Below are 25,467 nucleotides of genomic sequence, written 5' to 3'. Positions count from 1 at the left end.
AAAAGTATTTATAAAGTTTCACTTACCAAGATTATCAGCTCTATACAGAGGGAATATGGCCACCCACAACACGACCACAAGACCCGCTCTCCTCTCCATATTTTGGTGAACACTGTCAGTTCCGCACATGAGAAGCAACTCTTGTTAGTTCTGTTTTGAACAACATATTGCACTGTTTTTGGACGATGGAGATTTTCGAAATATCATACGAAATTAGGCTGGATCTGTAACAAAGGAAATTAATATTGAGTATGTTTATTTTGTGTAATAAAAAATCAAAATAACAAGAATAAAATACGCTATAATATGGATAACCTGAATGATAACCTAAATTAACAGTGTCGGTAATGGACGAAAGTACAGGAAAAATACAATACGCAACTTTAATAAGAATCACAATATTCTTTCAAGAATTCAACTCTATTATTTCGTAAGAAACCAAAATAAGTCTTATTCAAATAACAATGAAGTCACTAAATTACAGTTTCCTATTTAGGTAAACTCGCTTTATCTTTATTGTGACTCCGGAGCTGTGCACTACCTAGTGCTTTTACCGGGGCTCCGGCTCGTAAGTAGGCAAGGGTGGTTTTTAGTCAGTAATAATCTGACTCTCCCTCTTGCCTCGAAGTCACCTGGATGATTTTCCCCTCTCAAAAAAACATTATTGTTACCCAACAAAGTACAGGAAAATGATACAAAAAACACGTTTACCAAAAACTTATACAAGTACGCTTGACCTTGAAACAAAAGAATTTCCTCTAAAACTTTCTAAACAGTTTCCCGAACATTAGGGAGGGAGGAAAACACCACAAGAAAACCTAGTTATAAAGGTTCTAAATGGGCAACACGTACTGAGCTAACGCGATGATCGATGTTACTCATTTTTTTCTATGAATACAGCCTTGAAGTGGATATATGATTCATAAAGACTGATAGTATTGTTGTACTGAGAAAATGTACCTGAAATTGATCTAATATAGCCTCAAATTCTAGCTAAGTTATTTTATTTATTCTTTCCCTTTGATCGTTAAGAACAGTCTAGTGTCTAGACTTTTATTATTTGTATCGTTTTGTGTTCGTAATCTTAATGTGAGAGTGATTTATATTAGCTTCTAAAAATAGTACCTATAAGATGAAGCCAGAATAAATAGTATTTTCGCTCTTTATACTTAATAGGGCTTCCCCAATATATCTTAATAATATACATTTACGTCAAACCTAAATCTGAAATAACTATATATAGATCCAAAAATATTTGTTCAGGATTTGAAGCTGTAATACGTTGTGCAAAGGATAATTAATCTAGACTCCAAAGACTGGTTAGCGCGGTGGCTGGGCAACCGGCTGCCACGCAACATGTAGCGGGTTCATTCCCCACACGGAGCAACTCTTTGTATAATCCACAAACTATTGTTTCGGGTCTGAGTGTAATGTGTATGTGAACTTGTATGGTTATAAAGGCACCCACGACACAGAAGAAAAGACTAGAGTGTGGCAAGTTTAAAAAAAAATCACTGCGCTTACCGTATAGTCAAATCAAACATGATTATTGAAACTGAAGCCGATTGGCATTGGTCTAGGCATTCGCTTCAGGTCAATAGCCGCTAGCATGATTGCTGACATCCAAGTTATGGGCTAGACTAATATTAACACATGTATCTACATAAGTATTAAACATAGCTTAGTATACTTTCATAAACTGACTGACTAACAACTCTAGATAATTACTATTTAAAATGCTGCTTCAATGACCGAGTAGTTTCAATTACAACGTGTAAGCATTTAGTCGGGTAAAGTAATGTAAGATTTTTGGATTTTGAAATTATTAGTAAGTAGGTAACATGATGAGATTAGAATCGTGTCTAGATTATGTATCACACTAAGGTTGACCTGATAGATAATGCCAAATTGTGAATGGCATTAAGTCCACAATTGTTTCAATGTACATAAAGTGTAATATAAAAATTGATTGTAACTATGTCACTAGAATTTTCTTTATTACGTCTGATGTAGGTACATAACAGGCTAAAAGAGGATTTTTTTAAATACGATGCTCATTGTCCAACCTTAATTGTAGCGTAAAAGAAATAAAGACTTTACTCTCTTGTTATATTTTTAAAGTTATGGCAATTTTAAACCACATGGACACTATGTTAATGAAGTTAATGTGCCGCAATGATATGTTGGGACCGGGAAACGGGTAAATAAAGCCAAGTTACTCCTCATAAATGCTTAAAGACTCCCAACTATGTAAATCTCATGTTAATGGGAGTCGCAACCAGGGTTAATTGTTTTATAAAATTAAGAGCAGTTGCATAAATCTGAGATTCATTAAGTTGCGTTATTAAAGACAGTTTGGTATTTAGTGGTTAATAGTTTGCAAACTAATGTCCTAACTGTGGGGGATTAACGAAGACTGTGAAGCAAGAAGTTGAATATTATTTAATTATGTGTAATGGTGTGTTTACGTCGAGTGAACAGTTTTTATTGGTCACAGTTTCCAGCTTTACAATTCAAATGCTGGCAACTTGCTTTTAAGAGAATGAGTTCATTAAACACATTGTGAACTGAAAACAGCTATCGTATAAACGTTAGTTTGGCAGACATGTGTTTTTTTTTACGAGAAACCATTATCAAATTTTTTTTTTTTTTTTATATTAACTATAGGTTCACGCTTGACCACTATCTCACCTGATGGGAAGCGACGATGCGGTCGACGATGGAGCGCGCTTACCTAGAAGTAACCTATTCACTCTCGACTTAAAGATTCCAGGGTTGAAGCCTTCAGGAAACACAGACTCCGGCAGGGAAATTTTACGTTCCGGCTGACTAAAGTGTGATTGGATTTCGAAAATATTCTAAAGTCAGTATTGCGAAAGGGTAAAGCTTTCCTGCTTCGTCTGAATGCTATTTCCTGATTTTCTGGGTAAATATTGTTTTGATTTATAAATATAAGTCGTTAACACAGCAAATACAAATATACGGCATTTCTAATTATAAGTATTAAATCGCCAACCCGCTTTGAGCAAGCGTGGTGATTAATGCTCAAACCTTCTCCGTACGATAAGAGGCTTTGATCAATAGTATATAATATATTAAGAGCCTCTTCATACACTCTTCTTCAACATTAGACATATTATGTCTAAATTTTTGAAACTGCGATTGTGTTGAACTCCCCTTTCAGAAAGAAAGGGTGAAATCCCATGATAAACTTAACAGCATAAGCAAGAACTACCAGCGTGCACTATGCGATCCATTAAACAAAATAAATCTCGAAAGTAGGCCGTAAGTAAAGGAAAACATCCGGGTGCGCCTTCCTCGGTCGGATAATAAACGTGAGAATAATATCAGCATTATTTTCTACTCGCAGAACAGTAAATCTTACTATTTTCCTTATCCAATCTAATATTAAATCTCCATCAGTTGTAGGAGCAACTTAAAAACATTTGTTCGCTTTATCCGAAATGATATTTTCGTTGATTTGTTTCCTTTTTTGTGTTATATAAATAAGTAGTTTGGTTTAAATCTTTATCTGTATGTATTTTACTTCTTACGTATATTTTTTTTATACGTAAGTGAAGTTTTCCTAGAAATGGATTTAATAAATACATACAATACATATGTACAATTGTACAACTATAATATAAGTGTGGGAGAGCCATGCCTCGGCACCAATGGGGCGGCTCAACCGGAGTAATATCTCTGCCTCACAGAAAACCAATGCGAAACAACGCTTTTGTTTTGTTTCGCTGTGTGAGTGAGGACACCGGAGGTGAGGTTACCGGAGCGCCAATTACTCCTCTCTCCAATCTTTCCAATCCCCGATTCCCCAACAACCCTTAAATTCCTAACCCCCGAAAACACACTTGTAATGCCTCTGGTGTATCGGGTGACATGGGCGGCGGCCATTGCTTACCATTAGTGGATCCGTCTGCTCGGTTACCGGCGTATAATAATATAAAATAAAAATATTATACAAGTATCCAAGAAAGATTTCCAAATAGACTAATTTCCATAATTACATTGTAAAACAAAAGTAAAGTCTACAGTACAATGCTCTATTAGAAATTATAATTCCTTTCTTTTCAAACTGTACAGAATTAGGTACAAGATAATGTCAACAAACAAACAAAATACGAATCACTTAATTTTAGCAGAATCTGATATTTTCGCTGACGTGAAAATTACTTATCCATTACGGCGCGCGTCTCATATACCTAAAATATCACGTTACGGAACCCAGTAATGGTTAAGAAAACTAGGTTAGTTTACAAAAGGTACACGAACGTCTAAATTGGAATTTATTTTAATGAGAACTTGTAAAGTAAAGCGGAGAATTTAATATTTGAAGGTAAAACAAACCTAATTATGTTCTTCGTAAGTGTGTATTTAATTTATTATCATTACCGCCTTTCATAATTACTGTTTCATATTACTGTGTGAAGTAATTCCTAGTACGAGAAACCTTTAACAAAGCAATGTTATATGAGACTTTATGTTTAATCTATTTTCGGGAATAAAGTATCATGTTTTCGACTTGTGAAAAGTCCTCCATTGAATATCATAACATGATACATACATATTATGTTAAATTCTTTAAGTTGCTTTTCCACCAGAGATGTTCTATGTTACGTTGCTATGTGTGCGTTTGGCTTTGACCAATCATATTCATTGGTACACATAGCTAAGCACTGGTGGAAACGGACTCAGTTAAGCTATGTTTTTTTATATGGAAATATACCTGCTATGGATGCGTGCTATCGCTACCGATGTAGATACTATTCACGAGCTCCGCATATTCCGCGTACAGCTTAGTATCAGTGGAAACGGTCCCATAGTTTCACAGCTTAGCTATTACATATTCGTAGTATCACTGGTGGAAAAACACCCTTACAATGTTAAATTATAATTCTAGGAATTTCGACGATATTTCTTTCTTCTCTGTAATTACACAAAAAAAAAAACAAATTTTATACATAAACCTAAAATTTCTTTGGAAGTTTTTACCGTCCTATTCAAATACTGATTAAGACTGATATAAAACTAATCAGATAGTCCTTAATTTTCTTTGGGATAATCTAAAAAAACCCTTTTTCTTTACGAAACCAATTTTTCACGATTACAACGTCCCGATGGTCCAAAGTTTTTTGACATCTTTCATTTCATTCGGACCAAAATCGAAAAACTCGTTTCACACAATAACTTTTGTAATCCATCATGATTATACTAACTTCCTATTTCTGGCAGAGTTTCAAAAAATATACGCCTCTAATATTTTACTGAACAAGTCTTAGACGCTGCTGCCTCGCAATATATGGCTTGTGAAATATATACCTAAGTTATCATTTTTGTGAAAATTTCTATTTTGGTGGTGTTGCCTTCATAATAACACCCTCAATGGGACACACTTAGGTGCGTGTGTGATCATTTAGCTTTCAGATTAGACAACTATTCGCTTTCAATATACTATAGCATAATATTTACAACTAAACTAAGAATTATTTGCTATTTACAAAGCATCAAAACGTCGTCGACGTAAATAGGAAAAGTGCCCAGAAGGCTGGCAGCAATTTTCCACGGTCTATGGAAAACTACCTTCGCATGACTTAAACTACATTTCCCTATTCATGGTATAAGTGAGCATTGAGTATGTTATACATATACCGAGCTTAAAATCGTTGCCAAAAGTATTCAAATTAAAAACCCCGATAATCCTCAGTAGGTATGTTGTAGACTAAAGGTTACTGAAACATGATTTTCGAGTTACATAAATCCTGCAGTCGTACAACGTATCACAGAATAAAACATTAAAACTCAACAATAAAATATGACAGTGAGAGGAACCAACGGATGCATGTTGGCAACTGTAAAGCTGGGATTGCTAGGTACCGTCACGTCGACGCAGTTCCTACGATATTTCCACTGGAAACTCGATAAAGAATAATATTTTACAAACAGTATATGGGATTTATTTTTCGTAATACATTTGTGGAACACCCTACACACTAGTTTTTCATGAAAGAAGTTAATAATTCTCTTGAAAAAATATTTCTTGTATACTATTTTATTTTTATACGCAACGTCACGCGTTTTAAATCCGAAGGAGTAGGTAGCAGTGCACATTACGGCACTTTATGCCGCTATTCAATGTACACCCACTTTTCATCATTTGTGTTATAGGTCCCATGTAATAGGGGGTGAGCCTATTGCCATATACTGGGCACAATTCTTGACTCCGTGCTAGTACAGAGAATATTTAAAAAAAACAGAGAAAAGCCCGGATATACTTTGCCTGATCCAGGAATCGAGTCAGCAGAAATAACTACTATAATAATAGTTTGTAAAAAGTAAAATTTAATAAAAAAGTAACTAGTGTGGCTCAATCGTATTAATAAAATTAAATAAACCTTTATAACCGCGATCACGATTACATTTTTATATTTCTGACATTAAATGGCATACATATTTAATGACAGTGACAATGACAGTGTAATTAATAATGTAATTAAATAAATAGCAACACAATTAATAATTATGTTGTTTGTATTGACATCGTCAATCATGTGGTTAATGCGATTTCTGTGGTCAAAGTGCTGACATGACGTGTTACTAGAAATACCTACACAATGTACTGATATTAAATAATACTTAGCACCTGCATTGTATTACTCGTTAAAATATGTAATCCCGAATTAAAATTCCGACTAAAACAAAATTAAATTTTAAATAACACCAGGGGTTTATTAATTTCTACTTAACATTTAACTTTTATGACCAAGGACATAATTATTTTGTGAAAGGTCTAATTATACATTGTTCTCTGATCTATAAGGCTTTGTGAGCTAATATCTATATTAATATTACAAGTATACGTTTCGGATCATTCGGATCATGACCTCAGTTTATTCTACCTACACAAATCACTACTAATACCTACAATACAATAAAATCACGAACGTAATACAATAACAAGATTTTCTAGATCTTAAACCCAGTACTTATGCATCGTAAGCTAGAAATGTTTCCTCGAAATAGGTTAAATTTTTCTCAAGATGCAAGAATGTAGGCATTACACGTTTTAATGCCAGCGCTCAGCAAATAACAAGGTACAGCACAGAACTACACGACAATATCATAAGAAAAATAAAAATGCAAAACGAAATTTTGCAGAATAGTCCACTTTAACAGTTTGTTCCCAATTTCGTCCGTATATCTGGTTTAGTGAAGGAACAAAAGAGGGCGATTCTGCAGACTATTAAAAGAACAATTTGGTTACAGACAGTTAACTTCACAGATGTTTCTAGAAAGTTTGTAGTCTTTAATGGGCGTGGCCTAGTTTAAAGCAGACCTGGATTTGTTTTATGTAAATTTTATTATCCTTTAGTTTACATGTCGATCGTGGAGAATTTGCTACATATTTTATTGGTTTGCCTACTTAGAAACAGCCTTATTTACGTAAACAACGCTTCGTGTTTTGTGAATACATTTTGTCCGTAACATAATCCATCAGGCTTATTTGTATGTAAAAGGTATTATACCCATCAAAAATGTAGACTAGATAGTATATTGTATAAAGGACATCGTAATTATTGCTGTCCTACTAAACTTTTCATAAGTAAATAGACCATTTACTGGTGTTTGTAAAGGTAAGCACAATACTTACGTAGGCACCTAATGGAATTCTACATTTTACAAACATAAAACAGATATACAATTTCAAAAGATACTTAACTGTTGTAAATTCTAGAACTTATCCCCGAGGTTACTTCCTAAAGCTACCTACCCATCCGTATAATATACTACGTGGTTTCAAAAAGGTCCTTCTCAGAATTCTCAATTAACGATATTATACATATTAGATTACTTCCCTCCCAGGCAAGAGTTTCCGAAGCGCTTCGGAACTCTTCGTTATTTATGCACCCTCAACCCTCACAGTGTTAAATCTTATAAAATAAAATTCACTAATTAACGTAGATTAGAGTTACACAGGAAGATAATGCATCTTTCATAATTAATGTGTTGGAAACTCCAAATGTTAAGTGGAAAATGAAGTTATTTTTGTACCCTTACTTGTCGTGGGATGTGGGTGAGGCGGTTTTGAAGAAGGAAATAAAATATAATGTCTCTCCTTTATTTACCTGCAGGGGTAAGTAGAACGCATACATATTAAATGTGTTACACACTTTTTGTTGGTTATTGCGTTCTATATAATAAAGGGGAACCTGCTACCATTTGACTGCACGGTTGATGGCTGCCGTGCAACGGGTAGCGGGTTCGATTCCCGGTCAAAGCAACTCTTTGTATGATCCACAAATTGTTGCTTCGGGTCTGGGTTTCATGTGTTTGTGTATTGTATGTTTGTAAACGCACACACGTCACAGTAGAAAATCCTAGTGTGGGTCGTCATTTCTTTAAAAACAATAAAATACGGATACTAAACTTACTTTATCCGACTGGGAAATCTAAATACTATATCTTGTAGAGTTGTAGCGACCACTCAACTAATTCGAACTACTAGTTAGCTATCCCTGAGGAAAACACGTAACATAATACAATATTATGTTAACTAAAGTTACACTCACTTAGACAGAAACATCTTCACGCCCCTATCTTCTGAAACTAAACCCTTCAGCGATCAACATTTTCTAATTGAAATACCACTTATTATTCAAAACACGTCTACGAGCGAACCGCTAAACACACTCACACAATATAAACACGGTATAAACTTTAATATAAACACAACGAAAGGGAAAACCCTTAAGGTTGCCATAGTTCCTGTGAAAATGTGATGTAGCATTAAAAAGGTCCGCTCTGGGGTACAAATTGCTTTACTTTGCTTAGGTACTTACTTACATAAATGGATTGTTTTTAATGTTAATTTTCTTTTTTGTTAGCAGTGATAAATAGCGTTTTACGTAATATTAGATTGAGCTTTGATATGTTGCCTCGTTGATTGCTGCCGGACAAGGGGTCTCGAGTTCGATTCCCGGGTCGCGCAAAGTATTGTTGGATTTTTTTTTTATTTTGAAATTCTCTCATTAGTAGCACAGAGTCTGGAATTGTGCCCAGTATATGGCAATAGGCTCACCCCATATATTCCAAGAGACTTATATCTCAAATAGTGAAAAGTGGATGTACATTGTATTGTGGCATTACGTGCCGCAATGTGCACCTCTGCCTACCCCAGCAATGCTTTTTTGATATCTTTCTTAGATAAGATTGTAGGTAATAATATAAGTAATAAGAAGCCGAAAAACTCAATAACGCCTCAAAGACAACATAACAGTCGAAGAGTCGCGCTTGCGGCTCCTGGCAAATAATTTACGATGTTAATAAAAGGAGCTAAAAATATCCCGAACTAATATCGTTACATCTTATATAAGTAAACAAATAAAAGCAAAGCAGCCCTTAAATTAAACTCCCAATTCCTTTATATATAAAAAGTCATTCATTGTGACCAACGTTAAACCATTTCGTTCGTATAAAAGTGAGTAGCTCCTGCGATTGCCTTCATTTATTCTGATGAGTTTTATGGGAGGAGTGTGTTCCGTAAACACAGTTGGTTCCGTAAGTGTACGGTGTATTTTTGGATGTTTATTTTACTTGGTTCTGTTATTTTTTTGTGGGCCCCGAGTCGTGGAATTCAGCGCCACCGAAGTAAATTAGTTGATTCCGCAGAAAATAATTTTGCGGTTTACATAGGTAAGTATTTTCGTAAGCGTAAAGAAGTTTCTATTTACTCTGTACATACTCCGTTTTTTGATGTATGCTTAGCGGTTAAATGTAATTGCTTACATATGTTTTCAGTTACGTTAAACGTTTTATTAATGTGATGCTTTAACTCACGTAGATAATTGTTGTTTGCGTTTACATTTTTTTTTTGTGTTTAATGCCTCATTTCTTTTAGTGAATTGTGGGCAAAAAGAAACTCTTTTTGTATTAGAGTAAGTATTAAAGTTAACTAATAAGTAATTCTGCTAGGAATGCCAAGAAAAATAATATATTTGCTGAAGAAAATTCTATTTTTTGTTGTATATCAACAATGATTTAATACCGAGTAAGCTCAAGGATTGTAATAAAATGGCAGGCGCTGACTGACAACCCTAAAGGACGGGTATTTTTTTATTCTTTTATTTTCTGGGAAAGAAGAAATTAATGTCGCTTTCTGTGGAACCTTGTGATTCTTGTTTTATACATGGGGATTAAACAAGAGTGGGGAGGGAACAAAAGAATTTGAATTAATTGTGTTACTCCTGAACTTCTTTGTGACTCTAATGTCTAGCATTATTCATAGAATAAAAATAAGGAAAACTGGAAGGGTTACCCCTCGTTGATTCCTCTACACGTTCATTATATTTTAATGTAAGCTTACCCTTGTGAATTTTAATAAGTGTGATATTAAGAGCTCAAAATTGCTTGCTTTGATAAAGTATTCCTAAAATTTAGTCGAAAATATGAACCAGCAAAATGTTATAGGTATTAAATTTTAAAAAGGAATTTTAGTTTCCAATTTTGACTCTTTTCATATTTTATGAGAAATTTAAAGATCTAAAGTTCTATATTCTATATGAAAATAGTTGAATATATAATTTTAAATCCAAATCGTCAAAGTTAAATTATTTTCTGTTACTAGTCAGCCGTGTTTAGTGAAAATTTAATTTTAAAATTCTGTTTTCAGTACCAAATTTCTTTAAAATTTAACATTGATGCGCTCGTGGTGGTCTATTGATAAAGTAACGGTCTCCTTTACAGAGAGCTTTAGATTATGGCATTATTAAGATAGTTTCATGAAGCAAGTACAAATAGGAGATTATAAGTATAGAGGTAGGTATACAAAAAGTGGTACATCAAAATGTAGACAATAAATTGGCAACGTGTTTGTAGGATGGAACTGCATGCTGGAAAATAGAAAGAGGCGCATTTTTTACTCTTTGAACATTTGTACCGAAAAAGTGTAAATTATTTGCCAAGTGCAAACAAGTAAAAAAAACTAAAATAAGATACTATAGCTGTAATACATAAAAATACTACGAACAGAAAGAAATCACAATACATAAAGAAAGTTAGTCTCAAATGTAGTGTTTTACTTGTTTTGTTTTGTATTTGTGTGAAAACAAAGTTTTTATTTACAAAACAAATAAATATGTATCTACATATTTAGATTTGGCAAATATTCAAGAATGTACGGATTATGATTATTATTATTCTTCGTTGTAGGTATAAAAAGCAAATTGTTATTAATATAATATGAGCTGTTTATGTATAAAGTTTGAATACTTATTGATTTGTTTACAAGAGACAAGAAAATATGGGTAAACTTGATGTTGTTTTTTCAATTATGTATAGGTTAATGGGGCCGTAGATACGGACTACCTAATGGTTTTACAGGGGCTCCAGCTCGAAAAACAGGAGTAAGATTGGGATGGTTTTTAGTCAGTAAGTCTGACACTCCCTCTCGCCTCGATCAAGGCGGGAGAAGACTCTGGATGATTTACGCTCCTCAAAAAAAATTGGTTAATGCGGAAACCATAGTTACAACTGTTATCTATACTATCTATACTAATATTATAAAGCTGAAGAGTTTGTTTGTTTGTTTGTTTGAACGCGCTAATCTCGGGAACTATACTGGTCCGATTTGAATCATTATTTTTGTGTTGAATAGTCCATTTATCAAGGAAGGTTATAGACTATAAAACATCACGCTATGACCAGTAGGAGCCAAGCAGAGCGGTTAAAACCGCGGGGAAGTAGCTAGTATAAAAATAAAATCTGTTTGTCAATCTCGTAAGGACAATTAAATTGTCAAATCCTTTACAAGAGTTTTATTGAAATTTATCGTTTCTGATCCATAAAATCTAGTAAAACGGTTAGAGGCAACGTTTTCATGAAATATGGCTGAAACATTGACTTTCGACTGCTCGCCGCTACGGCCGGTAGTTTAAATTTCAGAGCCGAGTAAGTGTATTAAAAGTGGTAGATTTTGGTCAGTAACAAAAGTATTCGTAAAGCTTTTTATTTTTGTAAAATGCATAAGAAAAATGATGACTTCTGCTGATATGATATTTTCCACGACAGGAAACTACATAAAACGTTAAAAAGGAAATCGGCTTCAATTTTCTTTACTTCTTTCTTCAAGTCAATAAATATATCTAAAACTTTTTAAGCCTGATAAATACTATGCTGAAAATCTGTTTAGCCAAACCCGAGATAATCGCGCACAAACATATCATGTATACACAGGTCAAAGTCAGTTAAAATACCAAAAGTTAGTCAAAATACCATATCCTACATAGTTGGCAACGCACACACAATGTCGAAGGAGTTGCACTTTACTCAGATTACAGTAACCGCTTACAGACAGACATAACGTAACAACAGTTGCTGTTGACACTAACATAAAATGTATTACATAATATTGCAGTCACTTTCATTGTCAGAGTCACTATCTTGTATAGTTTTCTTAAAACAAATCTTCACCAAACTCTTTTGTAATATAAAGTCTCCACAGTCACGCCCCCTACTTCCTCCAAGCGACAATAATAACAAAACATCATACATCACGTGAACACCCTCGCTTGTCACAGCAGTTGCCCATTTAGCTTCCGTATGCAACCCCCGAATACTACACACCCTTATAATTGTGTTACATATACATAACCATGTAATATACTAGGAGAATGTAACATAACATTACATATTTTATTACGCGAAGGGTTAGGTAGTGTACAGATTAAGATGTAACAGTGTCTCAAAAGTTATGTTACGAGTTTATGTACAAAGATGAGTCTATTTTTTAATGGGACAATCCCACCACTACCTCCTACAACCATTGCACCTCCTGTAAGCCAGGATCAGTAGATACAACCCTGAAAACTCTGGAACAGTGAAATCTGGCGCGTCCTATAGACGTGAATACCTATGTATTTTGGATCTATCATGGAACCCGCAACGAAATAAATCAGTATATATTATTAAAAGATAAGGAAAAAATTATATACCGTTGAGTCTTGGCGACTGGAAGACTTGTGTGAAAACCAGTCTGGGCCCAGAAAACAAGGCTAACTAATTACTATTTTTTGTATGTTTAAAACGTTGCCCCACTCTAAGATTAGTAGAGTAACAGTTAAGAATATAGGAAAAAACTAAATACTTAAAAAATAATTGTGATATAAAGCCACGCAATAGATTCCAAAAAAGAAAATACTTCTACTTTCATACGTTTCATAACTAAGTAACTCATAAAAATATACTCATAAAATCACAATGTTGTCAACATTTTTCTGAAAACATCAATGTAGTAAGTCACCTCAAATACCTGTCAATCAAAATATCAAAACGATGCCTTCGTACAAAGGTAATAGGCTTATTTTTGATCCTCACACGTTAATAGACTTGATTTCCATTCCCAGGAAAAATATATTACACAGAGAGACGTTAGAATTCTCAAGTATTCCTCAGAATTAAATATTCATGAGACGTCTGAAGACTAAAAGTCTTAGTGTCTCAGGTAATCAGATTGATTTGAATATTTCCTGGCGATGCCAACAAATTATTTTAGTCTGATTAAAATCTTTGAATTCCTTTTCTTTTCGTGTTCACCTTCATTCTTTAATTTGATTCTTATTCTTATTAGCATTGATTTCACATTTCTTTAACTTGATTACATGGGTAGTGTCCTGATTTCTTTAGTTAGATAGAGGCTATTAGTGCAATATCTAAACGAGCAACACAGAAAATGTCTAGTGTTCACGGTAAAGCTTTCTCTCTGAGGAGGCTATGAAAAAAAAGTGTTCGCAATAGACTTACTTCTACTCCTCTGGGAAATGTACTTGTTGCTTATAATTTTTTTTAAATATTTCTGGTAATTTAATAGAAACTTTGATTACATAGGATGATGTGAAATGTGTCAGTCATGCACTATAACGTAGTTTGTTATTTATTTCAGACTTTAAGATAATTATATTATTATCAGCCTATAGTCAATGAACCTTATCCGTGATAAGAGGCTTTTGGTGAGCGGTGGTCACTTATAGGCTTTTCATGACGATAGTACCAATACTTTAAAATACACTTACAAAGAAAATATTTCAAGGGACATTATTATTGCCTGAATTATATTTTATAACACAAAACCTTTCATCCAATTTAAACAACCCACTGAAAATAGCTTAATTACCTACACTTGAATGAACGGATTTACATTTTGCTCCAATCCTTTACCGATATATCTCGTTGCAGTCACAGAGTGTTTAATTCAAAAGTGCTTCACCCAAAGCTCTTAAGTGATTGGACAACGAAAAACAAATGAGAGCGAATCTCTTTTTATATGTCACCATGGAGTCAACATTTTGAACGAGTGAGTGAATGAACCGGAGTGAACGATTCCGTAATTTGCCTTTTACTTAAATTGAACATTGTAAAGTTCAATCGGCCCCTCTTGGAATATTTATCAAAGAGAACCATTAACATTATAAACTAAGCAACTATGAACTCCGCTAAAATTTACAAGTTACTTGAATTATTACGTGTTGTGTTCAAAGCAATAACTTTGGTGGGATCTAATTTTCAGTAAAGGGACAATTTTCGAAGTAGGCTACTGATAGTCTAATAGTTCAATTGCTATTATTAAATTATGTTCTCTGAATACGTGTTTTCAAAAGTTTCGCAGTGAGTTCACTTTCAATGATGGGATTTGTCTAAACTTGTGTGGGAGATATATTTCAAGAGAAATATAAAAATAAATACGACTGCCTCAATGGTCGAGTATTCCCAAGTACCACTGCCGGACAAGGGGTTGTGCCCAGTATATGGCACTAGACTCGTACATTGTATAGCGACATTACGTGCCGTAATCTGCCTCTATCCACCCCTTTGGGGATAAAAGGCGTGACGTTGCATCATATAAAAATAAACTTACTGCAAACATATATAAAGTTTTAATGGTTTACAAAGCATATAAATATTTTAAACCAATTATTTAAATTAAATCATAGTCTATTCTAAGTCCCAATATATCGGGTTGACTACCAGTTGAGAATTTTAATTGAAAAACCAGATAGTTATCTGCCCATGCCACGAAAATAACCGAGGTTTAGACCATTACGTCCAAAACTTGGTCTTGCAACGTTAGACCAACGAAGCCGTATTTCGTGAAACTGGTTGCAATAGTTAGACTATAAAACCCCTAACTGTTGTATGTAACTGTATATTCCATTGTTTCTGTGATTCTGATTAAAATTTAGACTAGAATTGTTTTAAGTAACAAAAGATAGACGTGCTTCTAGTAGATCAGCTAAGCTATACTGTAATTGTCAATTCGAAATATTTGAAAGGAACTCGCCATGTCATTGGTTGTGAGAATAATCTCAACCAATGACGGGAGAAGCAATCCATTTTCGCATTTATTATTACAAATAATGCGATACTCTACAATGAATAAATCGTTATTGTTTTTCAATAGTCTAAACCAGGCGTATTTCCAAACATCGTGTTATTAGTAAAACTTTGTCCCACCTGGGAACTAAATTCTCGCAAATTTTATCTAAATCTGGTACTAGTTCACCTTTACTTGTACAATTTTATACATCAGTCTATACTTAGACTCGCAAGTCCCTAAGAGATTATTCGACGTATTACAAAAATAGATTTCATGAACCATCAAGAACAACCGCAGAAAGTACCTAAAGCTTAACATCATATTTTATTTCTAATCCATTCGGCTGTAACTTTGCCGTATCTCATGTCTCTTCTTTATCGAATTCTTTTTCTCAAGAGCATTAACTCATAAGAAATTAAAATCTTCCTACCATTTCTTCTGTCTCGTATACTTAGAGATAATTTTTATGATGGCACAGCCCTAGCTGTGAGAAATTACATTATCAAGGCGTACTAAAAAGTAAAATGAAACAGAGAAAATAATTCAGGTGTCACTGTTTTACTGTTTCTAAGATAATAATGTTTTTTGAAGCAATTGAATTAATGCCATTTCGGTGGCAGTGACAAATAGAGTAAGACTTAGAGCTGCGAAAGTACTCTGCGGCGTTCGATTTTAGGATCAATCGATGAGAATTTCGATTTGAAAATCTCATTGACTGCAAAGGTGGTGAAGACTGGGTGTACTTTGTATAGCGGCATTAAGTGCCTTAATGTGCACCTCTGCCTACCGGGGATAAAAGACGTGACGTTGTGTGACAAAGATTGTAGAATAATGTGTTTCGAGTATCTAGTAATAATATCTACAACGAGTATCTACTAGTAATAAAACTCTTAATACAAAATTGGTAAATGAGTATGTATTAAATATAGTTCTCTTTCTAATTTAATTCAGGGAATAAACACGAGTAGGTTATATTTTACTAAGAAGAGTACTTTAATTAGATTTCTATCGAGATTAACTTTTCTCACAGGTTTAAAGTTTGGAGTGTGGGTAATTACACGTATAATTTCTCTGTCGAGACGCCCTGGGCATTAGTTTAGGCTGGTGTTGGTGACTGCCTTTATACAACTTTGTGTACCCCCGTTCAAAGTGAGGATAAAAGCTAAAGTTCAGTATAATATGTATGGGAATATAAATTCATGCCTATGTCCCATCGGACATGTTTTAGGACTTGTTAGATGCTGATAATGATCGCTTCATTAAAAAACGTAACACATTATTTAAGAAAATACTTAGAACATAATTCAATTAACACTTTAAATGCCCCAGGGGTCACCGGTGACCGACGTTAGCGGAGGATATGCCTTCAAGAGTTTTCTATTGGCAGTCAAAGATTTAAAGATGCATATCCCAGTACCTACGAGAAACCTACGAAGATAGGTGTAAGTCCGTTATAAAAGTTTCGCCTACTGCGTTGCATATTTATTTATCTGGCCACAATACACTCAGTCTTCTCTTAAATATTCTGTATAAAAACAGCGTACTATCTTCCCACATGGTACCTATGCTCTTTTGTAGTAAAGTCCATTACTAAAAACTGAGCACAATTCCACACACTATTACTGAAATCCAGTCCTACTGCAAAAAACTGGTCCAAATAGTTTTTCCACAAGGCACTTTTGCATGACAAAATGAACAAAAATATAGTGAATTTTCCTACAAAAAAACAGTACAGATGAGCGGGCAACATGTGTATTTGCATGTAAATAAACCGATACCTCAGGTACGGGGAAATTTTTAGCTATTCTCTCTGACCGAGCTGTGCATTCAACCGCACCGGTATTCTTCAAGGGGTATCAATTTTTTGGGGAAAAACGATACATGTTTAACACCTAAAAGATACTCTATTTATTAATGATATATTTTTTTTATTGACAAAATTATTCCAAAGATCCGAAAATTCTTCCTCAAAAGATATCAATTCATTGCTTTTGAAGTGTTTGACTTTATAATCTCCTTTTACATTTGACTGATAGCTTTCATCATTTTGCGGAAATATCATCCACAGTGGCTAAATGACATTAACTAAAAATAGACCAACCGGGTTCCCTTTGACTCAAAGGAAAGGGGCCTTGGTCCCAAACGTTATTGCTTAGCATCAGATAAGGCCAAACGTAGTTATAATGGAAGATAATAAGTTACCCCAAAATGTCCCATAATTCAACATAATTAGAGCTGAATATCGAAATAACACACCAGTTAATCACAAATTAACGTACCTTTCACAAGAGAAATTAATAATCAAAATCCAGCCAGTCTTTAATTAATTTGTATTCATAACCAGAATTCATGGGGAAACCACACGGCACTAATTAACGTGGCACATCATCAAACATTTCACGTATTAAAGTTTCACATTTTAACACTGAAGTTTAAAATTCGCTCACGTAAAATACGCGGGTCGTGCAACGTTTCGGGATACGGGACACACGTGCTACCCCGGCGGGAACACGCCACCGACTGACACTCTCGGATGTTCAGACGGGAATCAACGCGGCAAAACTGCGCAGAGACGCAACCACGGGATTATTTTATGGTGTTCTAATATCGGTCAGTCGGTACTTCGATGGCAGAAAGCTAATTAAAGACGTTAGTGCATTTGCTGAAAAGGGGGATGTGTTTAAAAATTCCTTAGTTTATGTGATTTTTAGAGCGGAGGTTTTGTTATTGTGAAAAAGTAAGTAGACTGAAAGGAAACTACGTCTACGTTGTTATAAAGAAAGTAAGTTTAAATATCATAATATAAGTAAGTTTAATATCATAATTAAATATATATAATAACTAGCTGACCCAGCGAACTTCGTACCGCTTTCGCGTAACAATTATGCTCTACTTTATTTTGTATAGCTGAGTTATGTATGAGTCCCTATTCAATTTGAATTGGAATCTATAAATATCCTCCATATAAAAATGAATCCATAATTTCCTGATCTCACTATACCTGAAAAGGACTTTACTAATTTAAAAAAAAAACAAAATAAATATATTTTCATAATAATGTTTATTTCAAAGGATTTAATAATTTCACTGTCCTGCAGGCGCCTTAATATCGGCTCTGATGACAATTTTGTGATTATCTGATGGCATGCGGTCTAATGCATTTGTGAATGTCTAATGCATCGGTCTAATGCAACTAATTCATTGTGTTGAAGGAAAAATGTTTGATGTTGTTCATCACAATGGATCTCTTTACTGAGTTGTTGTGTGCGCAACGCTGATCGACTTCTCTTGCTGAATTGTCCATAAAATATAATTGCAAAAATGTACAGTCTTCAACAGGGACTGGCAATAAGGAACCTGTTTGATGATATATTTGAATCCCTGAATCTGCAAGAATATAAATATGTATACAGGCAATTGTACCACCATGTGGCTCGCAAAATACTGCCACAATACTTTATATCATTTCAGATTAAAACTACTTTTAACCTCGACATTAAACAGCCTTCCACGGCAGCTTTAGGTAGTAGGCTTTACCAAGAACATCTTGCCTCGCTTGCTCATGCCACTATAAAATATAACATGTTATAAAATGTTGCTGATGAAGTCTTCGGATTATAGACTATTATTATGTATTTGATTTATTGTTTACAAAATAAACACATCACTGACTCGACATATTTTGCGCCAGCTACATGGTTTTAAAACTAAAAAAAAAACGTTTGCCATTATACTTACTTGCTAAAAGTAGGCAAAAAATTGTCTCGTATAACTTTTGTTGCCCCAAATGATGTCATTTGAAAGCAATTATTGTACTGTTGGATATGAGTCAAAAAATGAACCAATGAATGTAGTGGCTCTGGTGGCGGTACCAATGGCGTCAATTTGACTTGGCCGCTGGCGCAACACAATCCAGAGGCTTCATTTTTTAATTTCAATCCCAATGTGGACATACAATGTTCATTAGTCCAATAGCAACAATTTGCTCTGAACTGTAATCAATTGCCACATTATAACTGAATGCAGCTTTGTGGGGATTAAACACAACATTTCTATCTTGATATCGATTCAGTTCAAGTTCATTTCGCGCTTTGCGTTACTCATCAGTATGATTTGCTCTTATATTTCTTTGACTTGCCGTATTTCGAGTTCTGCGGCCTAAGCTTGTACGTCTGGTTGGTAGCATTGTTAAAAACGAAATTCCAACTGAAAATAAAAAGCTCTCATACATTTTCTGCATAACCATGTATACCAAATTGTAGTATTGTGTAGTCACCAAAAGTGACTAAAAATCAACATGAAGATATGAACTTACCTTACAAAATAAAGTAGAGCATCATTGCTACGCGAAAGCGGTACGAAGTTCGCTGGGTCAGCTAGTTAGCAAATAAAAATCTTCTTAGTCTTTAAAACTCGAAGAAATATTAAGATAATCTCTCAGAAATATTGAAAAATATACATTTAATTTTGTATATTTAAAAAAACGCGCAATACGAATGTCAATGTCATTCACACCAATAGACTATATTGAAAGAGCATCGTTTGTTCGGAAACGTGAATAAAAATTTTAATTTACACAAAATTAATTTCTGAACACACGGGTAACTGTTGATAATTTGTCATTATTTCTGAACGCTTGCATAAATATTTGAGGAATTTCTATTAATGCTTAATGCACTTTTCAACATTTTCAATAGATTAAAAAAAATACAGACAATTTTTTATTCATCCTTTTCATAGTTTATGCATAAATGTCAATCATTATTTACAAAATTTGAATTTAGAAACAACAAATATTTGACATGTACAAATGAAAATTTATTGAATCTAGCTTTTGCCCGCGACTTCGTCCGCGTTGTGGTGTTAGTGGTCAAAATGCTGCCGTATGTCATCTAAAATGTGAATTACTTGAGAATATGTTACTGTTAGCATTTTTAAAGATATGTATTCCAAAGAAACCACGACCGCCGATTCATCATTTTATAATCATGATGAAAAATAGCCAAGGTTATCTATATTATTATCCTTTAATTTCCTATATATTGCCTATCAATAAAAAATACATTGTTTCGTTGTTATATTCCAAAAAAAAAAACATTCGTGCAAGCATAACCTCAACACAAACAGGGTTACTTTCGCATTCATAACATTAGTATGGTAGTAGGGATTTTGGCGATTTAAATAAGTAGATGTGTATTTAAATAAGAATCGAACGCGAGTGAAGCCACAGGCAACGTATTACCGAAAATGACGAATTTTCAAGCAAACATTAATCTCCTCTATCAAGCGTTCTACGCCTTCTACCCTTTTTATTAAACAGTAGCCTATGTTCTTTCGCTCCTCATTAAGTGTCTAAACACAAAATTTCACTGTTACAGCTTTAAAAATGACGAATTTCCATATGACCATTTATCCCCTATTTTTACCCACTCTCCCCAATTTTTTTGCAATAAAAAGTAGACCATGTTCTTTCGTTCCTCATTAAGTATCTAAATACAAAGTTTTACTGTTACAGCTTTTAAAATGACGAATTTCCATATGACCATTTATCCCCTACTTTTACCCATTCTCATTCAATATAAAGTATCAAGTAAGGCTATTCTATCTCACTACCAAATTTTATCAAAATCGGTTCACTGGTTTAGGCGTGAAAGCGTAATTACAGACAGACAGAGTTACTTTCGCATTTATAATATTAGTAGGGATTCTGTGCTCCAAGTCTCCAACGCACACTTATCTAATAGCATTTGTTTTTTAATATCCAATAGCAATATGAACTTTATCCAATAGCAATAAAGCTCAAATTGACTCTACGTATTAGTTAGAAAACGTTTGTATGGGATAAAGAAAAGGGCTGTTTTTAGGGCTTTTCCGTCAATTATTTGATATTTTCTCGCCGTAAAAACCATCCTTGAACTTCGACGAATATTACAAAAAAAGAATTGGCCAAATTGGTCCACGCGTTCTCGAGTTATGCGCTTACCAACGATTTTAGCGATTCATTTTTATATATAAGATAAGTAAGTTTAAGTAACGTCCTTTAATTGCCCTAAAGAAGTAAAATATCTTAAAAAGTTTAGAGAAACAAAAAGGTTTATTAGTTTCTTTATCATCGATTTCCTCTGATAGGAAATTATGAGGTTATATGTTCGATTTTTAAACTTTTGCCTGTCAAATGCAAAAGGAAAGTTAAAATTTAATACTGACAGCTTCAGAGATTAGAACGATCAAAGAAATAAACCCTCCGTAGTAAGTAGGATGTGAAAACCCACCGGCTCTAAAATATTACCAAGATTAACACTTAAGTCTAAGCTCAGAAGTACCAACATAACATAATTTCATCTCATCACATTTTCACAGACGCGAACCACAGTCTTAGTTCAAGCTAAATAATTCACTATATTTGAAATTCAGGAACTCAAGTTTTCTTAGTAGCGAACAACGTATTCTACTTACCGACTGGCGTATGTTTTGTTTAATTAAAACAAATAGTTTTGATTCTATTCATCTGGAAGCCTGCACGGGCAAACTTTGGGAATAGGAATGCGTGTTGTGATGTTTAATTTAATTTTAAAATTTATGCATTCAAACTCTATACTGGAAAGTCGAGACCAGCTTTGGTGCAAAAATGCTTTTATTTTAGTATTCAACGTTGAATGTGAGGCAAAGGTTCAGAGATGATTTATGTTGCTAGTGGATGACAAAATCGAATAACTCAATAAAAAGGCTGCCTCGTTGGCCGAGTAGTTGCAAGTGCGAATGCCGGGCAAGGGGTCTTGGGTTCGATTCCCGGGTCGGACTGGAAATGTGCCCGTATAGACAATAGGCTCACCACCTTATTACATGGGTTACTTTACAATATAAATGGTGAAAAAGTGGGTGTACATTGCAAAGTGGCAATACATGTCATAATGTGCACCTCTGCCTACCCCTTCCGGGATAAAAGGCATGACGATATAGGCAACGTGCAAATCGAAGCCAGAATTTCGAGCTGCAGCCACACAATAAATCACTCAGGTGTTGTTGCGTACAGAATATACTAGTCTAAAGTGGGTAAGCAAAACTGGTGGACTTGCAAATGTACTATCTTGCTATGTGTCAGTTTTCAAAGCTCTCTTGTTTTAAAACTTAACTGCATTCTGTTTTGAGCAAGTTTAGTCAACATCTGTTTCTAACGTATATTCTTTAGAAGTTACACAAGTGTTCTTTTAGGAGTGTGCCTGTTTTTTGTGCTTAATACGGAAAAATGTAAAAGACATTTTTAAAATAAGTCGTACCAATGCGCTATATTATCATGACCAGGGGGAAACTTCTAAAAAGTTAATCTGTAAACAAAAAGAAATCAAGAAGTGTATGAAATAATCATAACAACAACAACGTCACGTCTTTTATCCCCAAAGGGGTAGGCAGAGGTGCTCATTACGACACGTAATGCCGCTATACAATGTACACACACTTTTCACCATTTGTGTTATAAGTACCATGTAATAGGGGGTGAGTCTATTGCCATATACTGGACATAATTCCAGACTATAATTATAATAATCATCTAGCAATTATTTTACCCACAAAGAAACACATAGATATAATCAAGATCCTAATTTTGCTATAAGGCGATGACCTTGGATAAGATTCTCCTTGAGAAGTAAAAACCTTAATCTCATTTATTGCAACCTTCATTAGTTACCGCCCACAGGCAGATGCCCTGAACTTTAACCTTTACAATAAATAATTTCTAGACGGTAATAAAATTACCTCAATAATCGTAGTGTGTTTAACGTTATGTGCGTTATGTGTGATGCTTCAATCACGCAGTGTCCTCCGATATCGCTGCAACTCCTGTAAGCCAGAATCTACAGTAGATATTATAAGATTGAAAAGACTGAAGTCCGGCGCGTCCCAGGGATATTAATATCTGTCTTGGATCCCGCAATGAAATATATCAGAAGAAATTTAGAAAAGAAGAAAAAAAGGAGAAGAAAAAAAGTTTTCTTATAGTATATTCGAAAGACTGTTCAAAAACTGACAGCTTTTCCTAAAAAGTTTAATATTATTAAGATGATGTCGGACGCGGTCTAGAGGAATTAGGAATTAAGGCTTAAGCCGGAATAGGAACGGTGTTGTTTTTAGTCAATAAGAGTCTGACACTCCCTCACTCAAGGCGGGAGAAGGAATTGGATGATTTTCCCCCCTTAAAAAAAGTGTTGATCTGGTGATCTAGCGGCCTATACTAGTTACTTAGAATATGCTACGACACTATAAACTATAAGCTCAGCGTATAAATCGAATGTCTCTGTATAAACACGATCTGTAATTGGAGAATTTATTGTGACACGATAATTAGTGTCGAATTAACCACCATCTTATCATCCGTATAAGTGTGAACGGTACAGACATTAATGTCTCACATTTATGTCAGTATTTGTGTCGTAGTGTTAAGGAAGGGCCTTTAAGTATTGTGTTTGTATTGGTTATCAAACGTCGATGTAGAAACTGACAACTTATTTGCTTGAAGAGATCTTTGGGGAGTTAATATAAATGCGTATTAATTATGTTGTGTATGTATTATGTAAAATATATATTCAGTACTATATTATGTGTGATAGCATAACCTTTAAGTTTATCACTTGATAACCTTTAAAGATTATCCATTATATACGCTAGCATAAGGTTATACATGCATACGGATTAGCAAAACAAAACACGTATGCTTAATACGTGTTTTGTTTCAATATTTAACACGACATGATTGTTTGGTTTAGATCGTCATCGTCATTCACCATAATACATTTTTTTTTTTGCATGTAACAGCATAAGTAACAAACATAGGGTTTTCCAAAAAATCTACCTCAGAGCTCCTTTATGGCAAGCATAACGTGGCATTCGCGCGGAATGCCACAGAATCTAAGTGGCTAATGTGCGCTGACCGACAGCAAAATCCATTGCCATACCGGCCCGGTTTGCGTAGGACTTTAAACTTTCCAAAAAATCTAACATAATATGTCCTACGTGTCAAGTTTTAATTGTCTACCTACAACAAGTTGTCTCCATTTTATAATATCTATTTATAATATCAGATAAACAACCCACGATATTTCTCTACCAGTAATTAGATCAATTTCATGTATTTGATCAAACAGCCACTTATTAAATAGTAGTACATTTTTGACCTTCTTTTAAAATGGCAATAAAAAATTTCAAAGAAAACATTAAAAATAAGGAAGAAATCTCTAGTTTTGTTTTCCAAGAAACTTTTTATAGACAAATCAAGTTATTTACCATTTATAAATAAAGCGTCTACAACTAAATGAGGACCATCATTTTGATGATGGAAACGTTTCGTTTACTTAGTCTATTTACGGATTCATTTTGCTAAAACATATTTATTTTTATCAACGAACTGGGTCACTCGTCTAATTTTGTTCTTCATGTTATATAGGTACAGTGATTCTTCATCGTAGTTGATTAAAAATATCTATGAGAGAAAGAGTGTTTTTTTTTTTGGGGAGGAAATAAAAATCATCTGTTCAGTAAATTCAGTGTGATTGATACACATATATCCAAACATCCAAACAAACCTTCATATTTATAAGTGTGATTCATCACAATTCGATTATACGCATCACAATTCGATTTATAATATTAATGATACGATTCGAGTAAAGGTGGTCATAGAAGCCGATGATAATATCGTATTATACAACACTTTGATTCTTATTAATTTTTTTGATTTTTTTAGAAATATAAATACTGATCGTTAAATAGGTACATTTCCCAGATTTCCTTTTGCTACAACAAACAATGTGCGAGTAAAACTAAAGTGGGAATCTGTTGCGAACTACGCAGTTGAAAAATTGAAGGATTGCAAAATAAAAACATTGAAACTATCGCAGTTTTTACAGTAGCCGCTGAGGTTTTAAAAAGTATCGGAATACTACAGAAAAATATTTTCCAGTGTCGGAAGAGTTTTCAACTATCAAAGTGTTGCGGATATGGTCTGTTACCTTTATGGGATTGCAAAAGCAAACGTCAACTGCAGCAGATGGTTTTTTGTTTACCCAAATTCTCAGTACCTACGAGGTTCTTGA

The 25,467-nt window shown here is 34.1% G+C and overlaps 1 protein-coding gene and 1 long non-coding RNA gene across 2 annotated transcripts in view; both read right to left on the bottom strand.

The window, feature by feature from the left end:
- Window positions 1–17,939, bottom strand: part of LOC118264509 (uncharacterized) — a 94,775-nt gene extending 76,836 nt beyond the window's left edge. The window contains exons 1-2 of the mRNA XM_035577034.2: window positions 17,659–17,939; window positions 27–224 (exon numbers count right to left, since the gene is read on the bottom strand). Of these exons, the coding sequence (XP_035432927.2) occupies window positions 27–129 (103 nt within the window). The 5' untranslated portion in view covers window positions 130–224; window positions 17,659–17,939. The remainder of the gene's footprint in view (window positions 1–26; window positions 225–17,658) is intronic.
- A 486-nt stretch (window positions 17,940–18,425) lies between these two features.
- Window positions 18,426–21,401, bottom strand: LOC126912481 (uncharacterized). The gene is made up of 2 exons (XR_007707183.1): window positions 19,118–21,401; window positions 18,426–18,766 (listed from the first exon to the last, which is right to left on the bottom strand). It is a non-coding gene; the product is annotated as an uncharacterized LOC126912481 (long non-coding RNA).
- Window positions 21,402–25,467: the final 4,066 nt, after the last annotated feature.

The sequence above is a fragment of the Spodoptera frugiperda genome, chromosome 26 (assembly GCF_023101765.2).
Source record: "Spodoptera frugiperda isolate SF20-4 chromosome 26, AGI-APGP_CSIRO_Sfru_2.0, whole genome shotgun sequence".
NCBI classification, from domain to species: Eukaryota; Metazoa; Arthropoda; class Insecta; order Lepidoptera; family Noctuidae; genus Spodoptera; species Spodoptera frugiperda.
Note: the sequence above shows the minus strand (reverse complement) of the source record. Positions and strands in the feature narration are given on the sequence as shown.